Raw genomic sequence first — 15513 nt, forward strand, 5'->3', positions numbered from 1 at the left:
GCCGTACAAAATAGCCAACAGTGCCATCTAGTGTCTGCTGTAAATGAAAGTTTGAGAACTCTCCCTGACACCCTGGTAATTAAGACTTAAGACGCCGTACTTTTCAATCCAGACAAAGCACCTAGCATAAGGACAGGATCCACTTTATTCAATGCTGAAGTGCAGTAACCACCTGACCTTGGCGATGTACGGCTGTTATCACATGCCTGTAGTTGCAGAATAGGGGAAAACAAGGGGAACCCCACAGTTGACACTGGACACTCCTACAAAGTGGCATGGGATCCTTAATGCTGGACCTTCATTTAATTATCTGAATTTTTATCATCTGAATTACAGATGAGACATTGGTTTAAATGTCTCATCTGAACTATGACACCTCCTGGAGCACACTGTGACATGCTAGTCGAGAAGAAATGTCCACCAACACTGATTACAGCAGCAACCCAGTTTTCCTGGGTTTTTCTACCATCCCAGTATTGACCAGGCTAAGACTTGCAAAGCATTCACTGTAAAATGGTGGTAATGCTACACTGGTAGATGACCTCAAAGTGCAAGATGCATAAGAAACAAAGTATTTAATGGCTTATTTTAAACTTTAATAAGTCTAATCCAAGTAATGTTAGATACTCATTTAAAAACTACATTGTGCAACTTCTGAACTGACTACCTATGCTACACTTAGATTAAAGGGATTTTGAATGAGCATAGAGCCAAATCCCTTTTTAGAAGACTTCTAGCACATCTTTACCTCTCAAAGCAAACCTTCAGCTCTACCTTATTCACAGCTCTGATGCTCTAATGAAGTGCTTCACGCACGCTACAGATAACTCCCCTCTTCCAAACAGGCAGGAAAAGAGCTGGACTCACACAAGGACCGGCTTCCCAGTAATCCGGGGGTGTCTGAGGACCTCGGCCATGGTCTCTTTGGTCTCCTCGATGCGCGCCACGTCGCTTGAGTCCACCACAAACACCACCCCGTAAGACTCCGAGTAGTAATTCTTCCAGATCCCCCGAATCCTCTTCCCCCCTCCCAGGTCGAAGATGGTGACCTCAAATTTCCCCTGCTTCAGGTCAATTTTGGAAAAGCCCACAGTGGGAGCAACATCCTCTGGATTTTCTGCAATAAAAATTAGACACCAGAACCTTTTTGATCTCCAACAATCTTTTAAGGAAAAAGCTAGTGATTAACTGACACGTCATGGTTTCATTTATGCATTTCAATTTCATCAAAGCTTTATGCTTTCACATTCTTATTTTTAATGAGTTAAGTCAGCACATAGCAGAGAAATATATCAATAAAATATACATAACATATATTATAGGAATGTGTAGAGGCATAAGCTATGTCCCGACTGCCCCAAGTAGTACAGATGAACTAAGAGACATCATTATGCTTTGATGGGTTCAAGCATTGATTTTTTTTTTGGGTACCAAATCAAGCAGCTATTTTTCAGTTTTACTTTTTCTTCTCCCCTAGACCTGCGCTAGCAATCTGCAGACAAAAATGCACACTTGAGGGTAGGCTCTCAAGGCAAGCATCTGTTTGTGACAGTCATGCCAGGTTTCACTTAAGACTCTCAAGAGTCCTCATTTTACTGTATATCAATGGCATTTGACCTCTCTGCAGCAATTCCAAATCCCAGCTTTAGAGTGGCGCTTTGCAGAACTAGTTATATTGGGTTCAAACCACTGTGCAGGACAAGACAATTTGTCTGCCCCCCAAATTTTCTTCTCAACTGTCTGACGTTTAACCTGGATGAGGGTCTGTCACTAATGACCTACTCTCTCCCGGTTGTTGATCTTTCAACAGCAGAGAAAAGGCACTGCTGTGGTGTGCAAGATAATGATTCACAAGATAAATGTTTTGACCTTGGAAAACAAAACAGAATAAACAGATAAATAAGGTACTCTTTGGTATGCAGCAACAGAACTCCAGCCTTGAACTTGAGAGCTGTTTTCAGTTTTTGCTTTCCGTTTTCTTTTGCACATCTGCTGTAATTAAACTGAGTTTGGGATTTGTAGCTGGGACCAGAATGATAAGCAGGCTCCCATTTAAATGTCACTTTTAATGGCTCCAATGTGTACTTTACTAAATCAATCACCAGTATGTATACAGCTGTTAGATTTCTCTGGCACTGCTGGAAATGTACAGGTTTTTCCTAATCACTGACAAAAAAGCATACAATAAGGGTGAAACTCACCTCCCTGAATCCCTCGGACAGTTGCTGTTTTTCCAGCATTGTCAAGTCCCACCATCACCAGGGTCACTTTCCTAAGATGACAAAGAAATATCCGATTACAAGATGTGGATGGGTTTTCAAGAGTTGGATAGAAACATTGCGTTTGTTGGGACATCCACTTGTTCGGAATGGTTCTGGAAAAACCAATATGCTCTTTAGTGTGCGAGAGGATATGAAGTGTGTTATGTTATGCTTGCAGGATTGTCACCTACACTAGAAAACGTTCTCCTGAAGCTGTAAACACTTGGTAGTTCTCCAAATACTGATACCTTATTATACAACACACTTCATTTACAAGACTATCTGCATATTGCCGAAAGCAAGACCAAAAAACATTTAATTCTTAATTGAATTCATTTAAACTCACTGCATTGAACCTAATTTATATTTCCATAAGGTTCATTTTGGATTTAGATTGAGAGTTAAGTATATAGCATTCTTCTGAGATGATTAAAAATGCAGTCATCCATAAGTGTTACTTAAGTTTAATTGCCTTTGTTTAATTTGAATCTTAGTCAATTGCTCTGTGGCACTAACATATTTGACAGCATATTACCATTATGATTTCCTTTACTAGCAGAATACTGCTACTATTCAGTGAACTGTAAAAGATTAGTTATTTCCATATCAAACAGTATTAACAGGATCTAATCTGTTGCACAAAAGTGCTTAGAGACATACTTTCTGGGTAACTATTCACACATCATGAAAGTAACTTACAGTATCTTCACTAGAAAAAGAGCGCATCAGATTTGTCAACACTCCTCAATCAGGAGCATAGCTACATATGTAAACAACAATGCAAGAATTAATCAACATCAAGTAAATCTGTTAGTCCTCTCCCCCTTAATTACTTCTGAAAGTGAGCAAACAATCCACAGTAGGATTATAATCTTGCCTTTGCTGTAAACAGATAAGCGTCTCTCAAGGTGCAATACCATGTCCAAACAAAATGGTGAGAGGAATCTCTGGGTGTGTTTTTTTTCCATGCATTTCTACATACTGAATTCTGTATAGAACTACCAAAGACATAGATCTAAACATAAATGCAGCTTGGGGCAGGAATATGCTTCTCTTCATGAATGACAAAGCCGACCCGCGGTATTAAATTAAACACGATGCCAACCCCACTAATAAAAAGGGATCAGTTTAGAAATGCAGAATCAGCATTTGGCCCTGCTCACGCCCCTGCTAAAGCCACAGACTGTTTACATGCCAGGGAAGTTCTGAACTTGAATATACACTGAGGAATATACAATTAGGACATTTTATTTGCAATAACCTTTGTTACATTTGTAAGTATTTGTGATACTATTGAGGCAATCTAAGGTGAATATATATATATTAATCAACTGATTTTAATATTAATATATAAAATCACACTTACAAAACACAACTTATTTTCTGTTTTAATAAAAATGACTTTGTATAGTGTTACATTTTGACATGCTTCACAGTACTCAGCCTTGTTTGGCATATCAAAATGCATACATCTCCTCTGTAAGATGTAAGACTACAGATTCAGTACAGAAGAGCATATTTTCTCATTTCACTTCTAATTTGGATATAGCTGAGAGCTCACACAATTTTCACTTTTCATGCAATTTTAACGGTTCCTTTAGAAAGCTGCTGCTGCAGCACATACAAACACCTTCTACATTAAAAAGTGGAAATTATGCAGCCTTTTTACTGTTGAGTGAAAAGAGAAACATGAATCAAAAACTGCACAGAAACAATTCTGCTGTTCTATTTGGATTGCTTTCCTAATAAGAAACTAACCCACTTCCTCTTACCAATGCCAAACTGCAGTGACACCTACAGGAAATTGCATTTACTACAAGATCACAATTAAAACAAGAACACCTTAACATTGCTTAACCAATGCCTAGTGAATCAGATTGTCTGGAATACGAAAATACAGTACATTAAGCAAACATCTCCTTTCCAGACACAACCAAATCATAAGCGAAAAGGGACACAGCTAAAAAGGCCTTTTGTTAAATGTACTGGTTTTAGGGCAAAATCAGTTGGTCACTTTAATACGGTAAATCCGTCCTCTCAATCATCAGAACGCTCTTAAGAAATACTTAACTGCGGCGTTTCCGCTTCAGGGCCATTAACCGCATTACCAGGCGGACAGTCTTCTGGAACCAGGAGGGCTTCATGAGCTGCAAGAAGGCTGCTGTGATACTGACTGACCACAGACTTCTCAGCGCTATGAGCCACACTCCCTCATCCCAAATCCACCCCATGCACAGATTAACAGGGATTTCACCTACCTCCCATAACACAGAGCTGTGCGATCACATGAGCAGGCCATACGACTTAAATCCCCTGCTTTCTGGATTTAGAAACACTCTTTCTTACCGATAAGCGCATCACTTCTAATAGAAGAAACTGAGATATACGAATACAAAATCCAATTCAACAGACAGATGTCTTTCTTTTTCCCTTGAAGTTTACACCCAGGCCTTTCTTGTGACTTTTAATAAAACGCTGCTGTACCAAAAGTACGTTCCCATTTATGTTGGAAAGGATACAGTTTACAGCTGCCACTTTTAGGAGGTTTTAAAAATTCAGTATTGTGAGCGTACCAGCATATTAAAAGGTATTTTTAAAGCGCTGCAGAGAGCCACAGCTTTCACATGTTTGTTTTTGGAAAAAGCCGCCTCCCAGCCTCTTTAAATTGCCTTTGGCCATATGGCACAGCAGCTGCATATTATAGCCTGGTTTACTAAAATGCACTCACACCTAGGGGCACAGAAACCCCTGAACAAGGATCTACACAAACTCCACAATTCTAGCTCAATACCTGGTTGTAAGGAATATACTAAATTATTTTAAAGCTTTTTACTGAGGAAGTACTGGTATTGAAACACGAACAATCTGATAATCCTATGCTGATATTTTTTAAAAGACTGATGCCACCTATATATGGACAAAACCCCTGTTCATTTAATAATGCATATGATTCTGTACACAAACATGCCTAAACTGGTGTTTGCTTTTCATGTTCTAGTGACAGATCAGCCCTGTAGGTGGCTCTAGTTCATCCCAACCAGTCATTCAGCTCAGAACAGGAAAACAGAGGAGCAACAAGGAATGATATACAGTACAGTGCCTGACCAAATGCAATCATAACAAAAGCCCGTTTTATGGCACCACAATACTTTTGACAGGAAATGTAGCGCATATGTGCTGGATTTGTAAGATTTTTTTTCTCATATCATGAACACAGCACACGGGACAACATACCTGTGCAACAGAGTCTCCGGGATTGGAGACACAGGCGGATGCTTTTGTAGCACAACATTGTTGCTTAGCTACTAAGGTGGACAAAGAAAAAATTATATTGTGCAGCAGAACAGAACAAGCTCAGGCAGGTCTAGTGCAACCTGATGTGTGCAAAGCTGGACATGGGGGCGTTCTAAAAAGCTCTCATCAAATCAAATCTCTCTTTACATATTTTATCTATGGAAAACTAAGCCTACTATTTTGCCAGTTTTAGGTAATTACAAAAGGTATTGTTTTGTGTTGAGATGGTATTTGAACTGCAGGGCCAATTTTTTTGGTTTGTTTTTTTTCTAATTACTATTGCAGCCACCCAGCCATTCTTTATTCTATTAAGAATAAATAATTGTTGAATACCCTGGCTCCTCTAAAAAAACACCTGAATGAAATCCTCTAGGAAGAAGAAGAACTTCTTTACACAAATAGTTGAGAGAGTATGGAACAAGTTACCCAGCCATGTTATTGAAGCAAATACCCCAGCATCTATCAAGAAAACGTTGGATTAGATCTATGGATTAATTTACTCCTTACTTTCAAACAGGTCAGATGGGCCGAATGGCCTCCTCTCGTTTATAACCATTCTTACTGTATGTCCTCATATTTTCCTCATACATCTTTTTTATTTTGCCTGAAAGCTTTTTTTCTTTTTTTTTTCTGCCGCTTTCTCAAATTTTAAACTGTTAATTTCTGAAGGATTACTTTTCCTTTCATGTTTTCAAACTGAATGCGTCACAGTCCACCAGCACACATGGAAAATTAAACTTAGGTAACTGCAGATAATCCTATTATATATCTACTTAAGTCAAATGAATGGATCATGCTATGCAAATGCAGTGTAAGAACTCACAATGATCACACAACTGCTGCTGTAAGTAATACGGCAAAATTGTTTTAATTACACATCTCTTGATGCTTCAGATTAAATTTAGCACCGTTAATCAGCTACTCTTGCACACCTTTTCAGGATCTGAAAACAAACAGGCAGCGGCAGTGAATTCTGTTTTTTTAAGACCCGGGATGATTTAGCTGGCAAGTGAAAACACGATTTTCTTTCCCCTAATTCTATTCTCTGACACCCTGACACATTCTCAGTTTGCACAGCTTGGTGCAGAACTCCCGGGCTGCAATATAAACGTACTGTATGTAACTATCTGTGACTCAGAGACACTTAACAGTCATGAAGACTCCGATCTAGGCATGTAGATAGAACAGACTGTTGACAGAGGAAGCCAATGCTGACGGCAAAATCTCTTTCCAGAATGGTTTGGAGGGTACCCATCCAACAGAGTTTGTGACAGCAGCTCACTCTGAAGTCTTTGATGGTTTTGAACCTCCCAGCCATGCCCATCAGTTTCTCACCCAACGACCAAGATGAGACAATCCTCCCTGGCCCAACATAGTGAAACTCCAACACTTCAGAAACAAGGATCTGATCTTACAGTTATACAGGGAGGAGGTACAACCATCATTCCATATGTAAATCTGCAGAATAATTTCTCTTTTCCCCAAAGACACTATACATTACTAGTACTAAATGATTGCCGTTTTGACCTGTTTTGAAAAAAGTTAATCTGAAGGCGACAAACAAATATACAACAATTCAGTACAAACAGAATTCTTTAGCAGTGAACTGAAATCTCAGTGTGATTTCGCTTTTCTACCACAAACACAGCGCAAAACACTATATGAGGCGACACACCAATTCAAGGAGCCTATGCTGTTACACCCTGTCTGTCTCCTTATGACCTTCAATGATATATCTTCAAATGACCTACTCTTATCTTCCAACAAGGAAATCAAAAGCTTCCTCAAGCAACAATAATTCCTGGCATTGTTATCATAATATAAATATTTTTGCAGGGATCAACCTCAGATGTGCATCGTGACAGTTCAACAATGAACATCAGCGTGGGAGATCAGCTGAATTTCTGGGTCAGTACGCCAGGCAATGATAAAGGCATTAATCACAAGAATGGGATCCTAAACTATTTCCAGCATGTTCAGATGTTAAAAGATTTATGCTATTTAGCAACACTGTCAATATGCTATTATATACAGTAGACACAATAATATTATAAGACGACTTTGTATTGTAAGAAAATAAACGATAATTATTATGCCTATATTGCACTCCCCTCAAAACGCTTCACAGGTAGTGAGGACTCCCCACCACCACCAATGTGCAGCTCCCACCTGGATAATGCGACAGCAGCCAAAGTGCACCAGTACACTCACCACACGCCAACTATCAGTGTCGAGGAGAACAAAATGATGAAGCCAGTTCATAGATGGGGATTATTGGGAGCCCATGACTGGTAAAGACCAGGTAGAAATTTGGCCAGGATGCCAGGGTAACACCCCTACTGGGATTTTTAACGACCACGGAGAGTCAGGACCACAGTCTTACGTCTAATCTTTTTTTTTTTTTACAGTATAGTATCCCCATCACTATACTGAGGACTCATACAGACCACAGGATTAGCACTCCCTACTGGTCCCACTAACACCTCCTCCAGCAGCCACCTTAGTTTTTCCCAGGAGGTCTCCCATTCAGGTACTGACAAACACCTACTAAGCTTTAGTGGGTTGCCAGTTATAAGGTGCAGGATGATTCTGACATATACGTGATCTGTATCGCCATTGTTTAATTACCAGTTCACTCAAAATCCATCTTCTTTTTACTGGCAGGCTGGCAAGGCCTCTAATGGGTGAGATCTCTACCTCCTCTCTATAAATGTGTACATAAACCTAGAGCCTTCGCCAGCCCTGTTCTCTCTCCCTCAAAACAGGCTGTCAGTGGGTAACTGTGTGTTTACAATCTCATTGTATTTATCCCCTCGTGGGGCATTTAGTAGCAGAAAATCTTCAATGACACTTTATCACTCTAAGGAACATTTGGTCTTGTTACCTGATGTCACATTCTGTACCACAATCTCACAGGGCTACTGGCTTGCTCAGGTACTTTCTGTAAGCTCTTGAACTTCCTAGATCTATCTTAAGTTGCTGACATCTATGTCGCAAGTTATTAGGCAAAAACACAATCTTTCCCCAGTCAATACACTGGAGACTCTGACTTGACTTAAGTTTCACCTCTGTAGTAACTCAGTCTATTGGTCGGCAGTTCGTTTTTCTCCACTAGGACAAGGAAGTCAGTCAGAAGCTGCTCCCACACTCCCCTGCAACGTCTGCACTTAGGAGGAGCAGTCCTCCCCCTCATCATTTTTGGGCCTTTTGGGGTCACAGGCACTGGCCCTCAGGATCATTATGTTGTTTGGGGAGGGGACACTCCTTCCCCCTTGTATCCTAGCAAAAATTCCTAACCATTTCTCCAACCAAGTTGCAGTTTGGATCTTAAAGTTAGGCGGACCACATTCTTGTTTTTTTTAGGTTAGATTTTCACACTCACAAAACGGAAGGCTTGCTTTGGAGTCATTACAGCCCTGACGTTAATCTAAGACTGACAGCCTGGCTTGTTCTTCACAAGACGTCTGCTGCCTGCTGCCTGTGAGTAAAGGAACACCCAGAGTGGTGTCCCATTGATGAGCTGACTTCCTCCAGCTGTGGTCGCCTAGCTATTCCTGCAACTCACACAAGCTCTATCTCTTTAATAAATACACCTCGTGTATGACACACATCCTTCCCACCCAGCCCAAACCTAGAGAGGCGAACATATAACGTTCTTTTAAACACAAGACAATCTCTGAACACCTTTTACTCCCTGGGACTCACACCATGTGACAGAAGATAATAACACAAGGAGCACACCATGATCACTCCAACTTTTACTTTTCCCAATCTCTAAATTACATACACTGAGCTTTCAACCAAATGTGTACGAGACAAATTCAAATCGTTAATATGCCACTAAAAGGGCACCATCCTACTCTACCATCTAATTTAACAAATTCCCCTTAATTGATTGTGTAGCAGGGGGTACCTGCACATAAAACCACCCCTTAATATGGGCTTTTAGGGGGTGTATGGAATAACTCTGCTTTTAAACATCCTTGCTACTCTGTATTTGTCTGTGTAGGTGTCCACCTAACATCTCCCCAGAAAGTATGAAGCAGTGTAAAACCCTACGCAGTGGATCCAGTTTAGGCCCGTCTCCTCAAAACTCATCTTTTTATCAGCAGAGAGATACAGCTACGATCGAGTCTGCAACTTGGTGAAAGCTTTCCCTGCCCTCTATAACTGTGTACCATAACCTAGAGCCTTCACCTCTAACTACACACACACTCGATCTCCCTTAAAACAGGCTGTGAGTAGCATTACTCATTCCCCTCCAGGACTGCTGCACGAACTGCCCCCCTTCCTAGGCTCTAACCTTCAGTTCGCACTGCCACACCTCACAGCAAGGGTCTGACATATCTTTAGACTGTGGAAGAAAACTACAGCATCCAGAGAACAGCCAAGGGGGGAACATGCAAAATTCACACATAGGTGTCCCAGATATACCTGTAAAACTTACACAAAACATTTATTATTGAACAATCTCATATAATAATAATTGCTTACACTTATACAGCACTTTTCTGGACACTCCACTCAAAGTGCTTTAAAGGTAATGGGGATCCTCTCCACCACCACCAATGTACAACTCAAACTGGATGATCCGACAGGAGCCACAGAGTGCCAGTACAGTCACCACACATCAGCTAGTGGAGAGGAGTACAGAGTGATTCAATCCATGGGATTAGGAGGCCACGATTGTTAAAGAAATTTGGCCAGGACGCCAGGGTAACACCCCTACTCTTTTCAAGAAACACCCTGAGATTTTTAATGACCACAGAGAGTCAGGACCTCGGCTTTACGTCTCATCGGAAAGATGGCGCCTTTATGCAGTATAGTGTCCCCCTCACTATACTGGGGCATTAGGACCCACATAGGCTGCAGGGTGTGCGCCCCCTTCTGGCCCTTTAGTACCTCTTCCAGCAGCAACCTTAGTTTTTCCTAGGAGGTCTCCCATCCAGGTAGTGACCCGGCTCACACCTGCTGAGCTTCACTGGGTTGCCAGTTGTGAGTTGCAGGGTGATATGGCAGCTGGCTAAATGTATTTATATATCTAAAGTTTACAATAGCACATTATAATTCATTTTATAATTCAATTAATTCATTATAATTCCAGATCAAGTGTGGAAAAGTGATTATGATTAAGTTAGAAGGGAGCTCACAAAAAGTACAATTTAAACTGTAGACCATAAAATATTTAGATATGTAACATCTCCTGTATATCATGTGCTAAACAGATTTAGCATCAATTAAATTAAAAAAATTCAATTTAAATTAGCATCTGGGAAATTTCATCCGTTTAGAAAGACCACTAGTAATACTTCTGACGGAGCTTACGTCAGCTTTATTAACTGGAATTTTAAGGGACATAAGGTCCTATACCAGCTCCATCACCTCAGGCTGGGGATTTACCTTAGTTCAGAAGCCTAGTTTTTCACACTGTGAAGGCATGAGAAGCACTCCTTATCTCACTTCCATGGGAGGAGCAGGGAAAAGTTAATTCCACGCCTACTGTCGCATCCCAATCCACTGCTATTCCAAACAGGAGATGCAGTCTAATATACTGGCAGATCTAATAATACAGCCGTTCGTGATCCTGACAAATGAAAGGGGCACCTTAATGGGATGATAGCAGTTATAGAGCTATCTGACTTCTGACTGATTCTTACTTCACCTGGCTTTCGAAGTATACAGGTATCAGTCAAGGTAGTAAGTTCATCTATGTCCAGAATTTAACCATGGACAGCTCCTCCCCAAAAATGTCTCCCATTGCCTAATTCTACTAATGCAATCCAAAGGGTCCTGAACTCTTAACTCTCATTCTAAGCTTTCAGGTTTTCTTGTTTCCTACAGTTAATGTTCTCATTCCACTCCTCTACTCTTGCCAGAGAATTGCAATTGCTAAACATGCTCTGTTCAGCCCACTGTGCCCCATGTATCATGGCATTTGAACTCAGATTTATTATCTGATAAAAGGCCTGCAGTTCATCCCCTTACTAGAATCCAATAAAACCTGAGATGTTTCTAACACAGGGGTCTCCGAGTGACTGTCACCTAGTCTCAGGCTTATCCATGTGGTCAAACAAGCCACATACAGCATGTGCAGCACATTATATAGCTCTAAAACAAGTATGTGATTAACTGATGCATGGTAGTCACTTGAAAACAGGATGTAGAATATTCTTATTTCTCTTATATTTCACAAAGTCAATCTATTGGGTAAAGTATCTGCCTAAACTGCAAAGGATGTGTAAAATATTACACTGGAAAAAGGATGGTGAATGTATAGACACATACAGTGCCTTGCGAAAGTATTCGGCCCCCTTGAACTTTTCAACCTTTTGCCACATTTCAGGCTTCAAACATAAAGATATAAATTTTTTATTTTATGTGAAGAATCACCAACAAGTGGGACACAATTGTGAAGTGGAACGAAATCTATTGGATTTTTGAAACTTTTTTAACTAATAAAAAAATGAAAAGTGGGGCGTGCAAAATTATTCGGCCCCCTTGCGTTAATACTTTGTAGAGCCACCTTTTGCTGCGATTACAGCTGCAAGTCGCTTGGGGTATGTCTCTATCAGTTTTGCACATTGAGAGACTGAAATTCTTGCCCATTCTTCCTTGCAAAACAGCTCGAGCTCAATGAGGTTGGATGGAGAGCGTTTGTGAACAGCAGTTTTCAGCTCTTTCCACAGATTCTCGATTGGATTCAGGTCTGGACTTTGACTTGGCCATTCAAACACCTGGATACGTTTATTTGTGAACCATTCCTTTGTAGATTTTGCTGTATGTTTGGGATCATTGTCTTGTTGGAAGATAAATCTCCGTCCCAGTTTCAGGTCTTTTGCAGACTCCAACAGGTTTTCATCCAGAATGGTCCTGTATTTGGCTGCATCCATCTTCCCCTCAATTTTAACCATCTTCCCTGTCCCTGCTGAAGAAAAGCAGGCCCAAACCATGATGCTGCCACCACCATGTTTGACAGTGGGGATGGTGTGTTGAGGGTGATGAGCTGTGTTGCTTTTACACCAATCATATCGTTTTGCATTGTGGCCAAAAAGTTCGATTTTGGTTTCATCTGACCAGAGCACCTTCTTCCACATGTTTGGGGTGTCTCCCAGGTGGCTTGTGGCAAACTTTAGACGAGACTTTTTATGGATATCTTTGAGAAATGGCTTTCTTCTTGCCACTCTTCCATAAAGGCCAGATTTGTGCAGTGTAAGACTGATTGTTGTCCTATGGACAGACTCTCCCACCTCAGCTGTAGTTCTCTGCAGTTCATCCAGAGTGATCATGGGCCTCTTGGCTGCATCTCTGATCAGTCTTCTCCTTGTCTGAGCTGAAAGTTTAGAGGGACGGCCAGGTCTTGGTAGATTTGCAGTGGTCTGATACTCCTTCCATTTCAAGATGATCGCTTGCCGGTGCTCCTTGGGATGTTTGAAGCTTGGGAAATCTTTTTATGTCCAAATCCGGCTTTAAACTTCTCCACAACAGTATTACGGACCTGCCCGGTGTGTTCCTTGGTCTTCATGATGCTCTCTGCGCTTTCAACAGAACCTTGAGACTATCACAGAGCAGGTGCATTTATACAGAGACTTGATTACACACAGGTGGATTCTATTTATCACCATCGGTCATTTAGGACAACATTGGATCATTCAGAGATCCTCGCTGAACTTCTGGAGTGAGTTTGCTGCACTGAAAGTAAAGGGGCCGAATAATTTTGCACGCCCCACTTTTCATTTTTTTATTAGTTAAAAAAGTTTCAAAAATCCAATAGATTTCGTTCCACTTCACAATTGTGTCCCACTTGTTGGTGATTCTTCACATAAAATAAAAAATTTATATCTTTATGTTTGAAGCCTGAAATGTGGCAAAAGGTTGAAAAGTTCAAGGGGGCCGAATACTTTCGCAAGGCACTGTATACAGCATTTTGCCAAATATTTCACTATTATACTATCAAGAATTTGACAAATGCAGTGACAACAAAAGAAGAATTGTAGTTTTTTTTTAACTGGAAACTATTTGATAGGCAGCACGGCATGTTATTCCGTCGCTAAGGACCCAACATCAGCAAACAAATACATCAATGTTTTTTTCTACTTAAAAGATTCGGGGGACAACAGGTGTGTGTTTGTTCTACCTGCCGAACAGCGTGTCCATCACTAGCCGCTGGTAGGATGGCCTATCAAGGGTAATTTAGTACTGGGAACAGCAGTGGGTTATTTTCGTGAATGATATACCCGTTTAATTTCTTACCTAGCGGGCTCCCGCCACCGTTTCAGCCAGTTACAGCAATTCGCCATCAGACTGAACATGGCACCCCAAACTCGCCGCCTCGGAGGAAGAAAAGTGCGTTTTTACTCCTCAGTGGGACATGGAAAGACGACACTGTGCAACACATGGCGAAGAGGACATCCTTTACTCCAGGGTCTGCCCCGCATCCACGCAAAATAAACCGTGCCTGGCGATTAATCGGCAGCAAAAAAAGGAAAGCAAAACAGAAGAAGGAAAATAAAGTTATTTTTTCTGATACACTATCGGCGTTGTTGTATACATGAAAAGGCCAGCTGTGAAGACGAAGCAATGTTAAATCTCTTTGTCCCTTTGCTGTAGTACTCTCACATACTGATGCAACGTCCCAGCCAAACCTAACAGCACCATCCAATATTAGCAGTTTCAAAGCAGATGCCGGGTTGTAGTTTTGTTTATTTTAAAAAATAAAAACACGAATCCCTGGGCGTAACGATCCATTTAAAGAAGAAGCGGCAGAAGATTATGGAGCAGAAAAAGACGACAGTAGTCCTTGTTTTCCGATTTAAAACTAAACCAAACGGTCATTCGTGAATACAGAAAATAAAGATTGCCGTGTACTGACGTCGTACAAATGTAGGTATGTTTTTTTCCCCACCGCCTTCAAGCACGGAAAGAAAAAAAAGTCACATGCAGCTTGCAGGACGAAGCTAATATTACCGGCCTTCTCCGCTTTGTTTACACCGACCCCCAGCCTGCTGCTATAGCTGCGGCCGTGATTGCGTAGACGCACGACAGACGCAGCACCCGGCGGCTGGGGGCCGCGTCAGCGGCTCTGCCTCGGCGAAGCCGCTGCGCCGCTGAGCGCGGAGAGGTTCATCTGTTTCAGAGCAGGGCGGTCAAGACGGCTGCAATCCGCTGTTCAACGCAGGCTTTCAAATTATCTCTCAGAATATTAAAAATAACCGCCACGTAGCGAACATGCCTTTTAAGATCAGGGCAAAAGGCGACGTTATAAATATTAAAATGATTTAATTTCGCAATTAAGTGTGGGCTTCAGGCAATTGTTGCAATGGATGTGGATTTTCATTTCTTTATTTTATTTCTGAGTTCTGTTGCCGAATTATAAATAGTTAGAAGCTGGTGTGCCAAATCGACTATGACAAAATTGCTTTAATTTTTTTCTTTCTAAATACCTATTAGCAGTCTGGTGCCAATGCAATACTTATAAAGTAAAGTACAGCATCATTTAAAATAAATACTAGAACATCATTGCATAGACCTTAATGAATTATTTGGCTGTCTGAAACACTGTAATCAGTGTGTAATCACACTAGAGCTGCATAACTTGGCCATTTCAATATGCTATAGCATTTATTTCAGATAACCGTTTCTTTTGTTTTCAATTTTTGTACAATTATGTTCACCTTTCTTTAATTAGAATATGTTTTTCTGCAAATGCCCTGAGACTTCAGCTTTCTAATGGTTCTGCTCCCCTTTTCCTTACAGTAAATGAGCATTTGTACTTATATTCAAGGACCTTTATAGCATGGATAGTTTTTGATTCTTTCAAAATAATAAGTACTGAAAACCTACAGTATATATGTATGTACAGTATGTAAAGTATATGGAAATCTGACTAAATACCTGTCACTCTGGGCTTGTACAATCTGCCCTTTGTAAAATTTGTTGTGTGATTTGAAAGGCAATTGGT

The 15513-nt window shown here is 40.8% G+C and overlaps 1 protein-coding gene across 5 annotated transcripts in view; it reads right to left on the reverse strand.

The window, feature by feature from the left end:
* arl13b (ADP-ribosylation factor-like 13b) overlaps positions 1–14638 on the reverse strand; it is a 38892-nt gene extending 24254 nt beyond the window's left edge. For 3 of the 5 annotated variants that reach the window (XM_069197776.1, XM_069197775.1, XM_006637927.3), the window contains exons 1-3: positions 13806–14638; positions 2202–2272; positions 868–1117 (exon numbers count right to left, since the gene is read on the reverse strand). In XM_069197776.1, the coding sequence (XP_069053877.1) occupies positions 868–1117; positions 2202–2272; positions 13806–13864 (380 nt within the window). In that variant the 5' untranslated portion in view covers positions 13865–14638. The remainder of the gene's footprint in view (positions 1–867; positions 1118–2201; positions 2273–13805) is intronic. The other 2 variants (XM_015361666.2, XM_015361665.2) reach the window with 2 other exon arrangements.
* Positions 14639–15513: the final 875 nt, after the last annotated feature.

This window comes from Lepisosteus oculatus, chromosome 13 (genome assembly GCF_040954835.1).
Source record: "Lepisosteus oculatus isolate fLepOcu1 chromosome 13, fLepOcu1.hap2, whole genome shotgun sequence".
Taxonomy (NCBI): domain Eukaryota; kingdom Metazoa; phylum Chordata; class Actinopteri; order Semionotiformes; family Lepisosteidae; genus Lepisosteus; species Lepisosteus oculatus.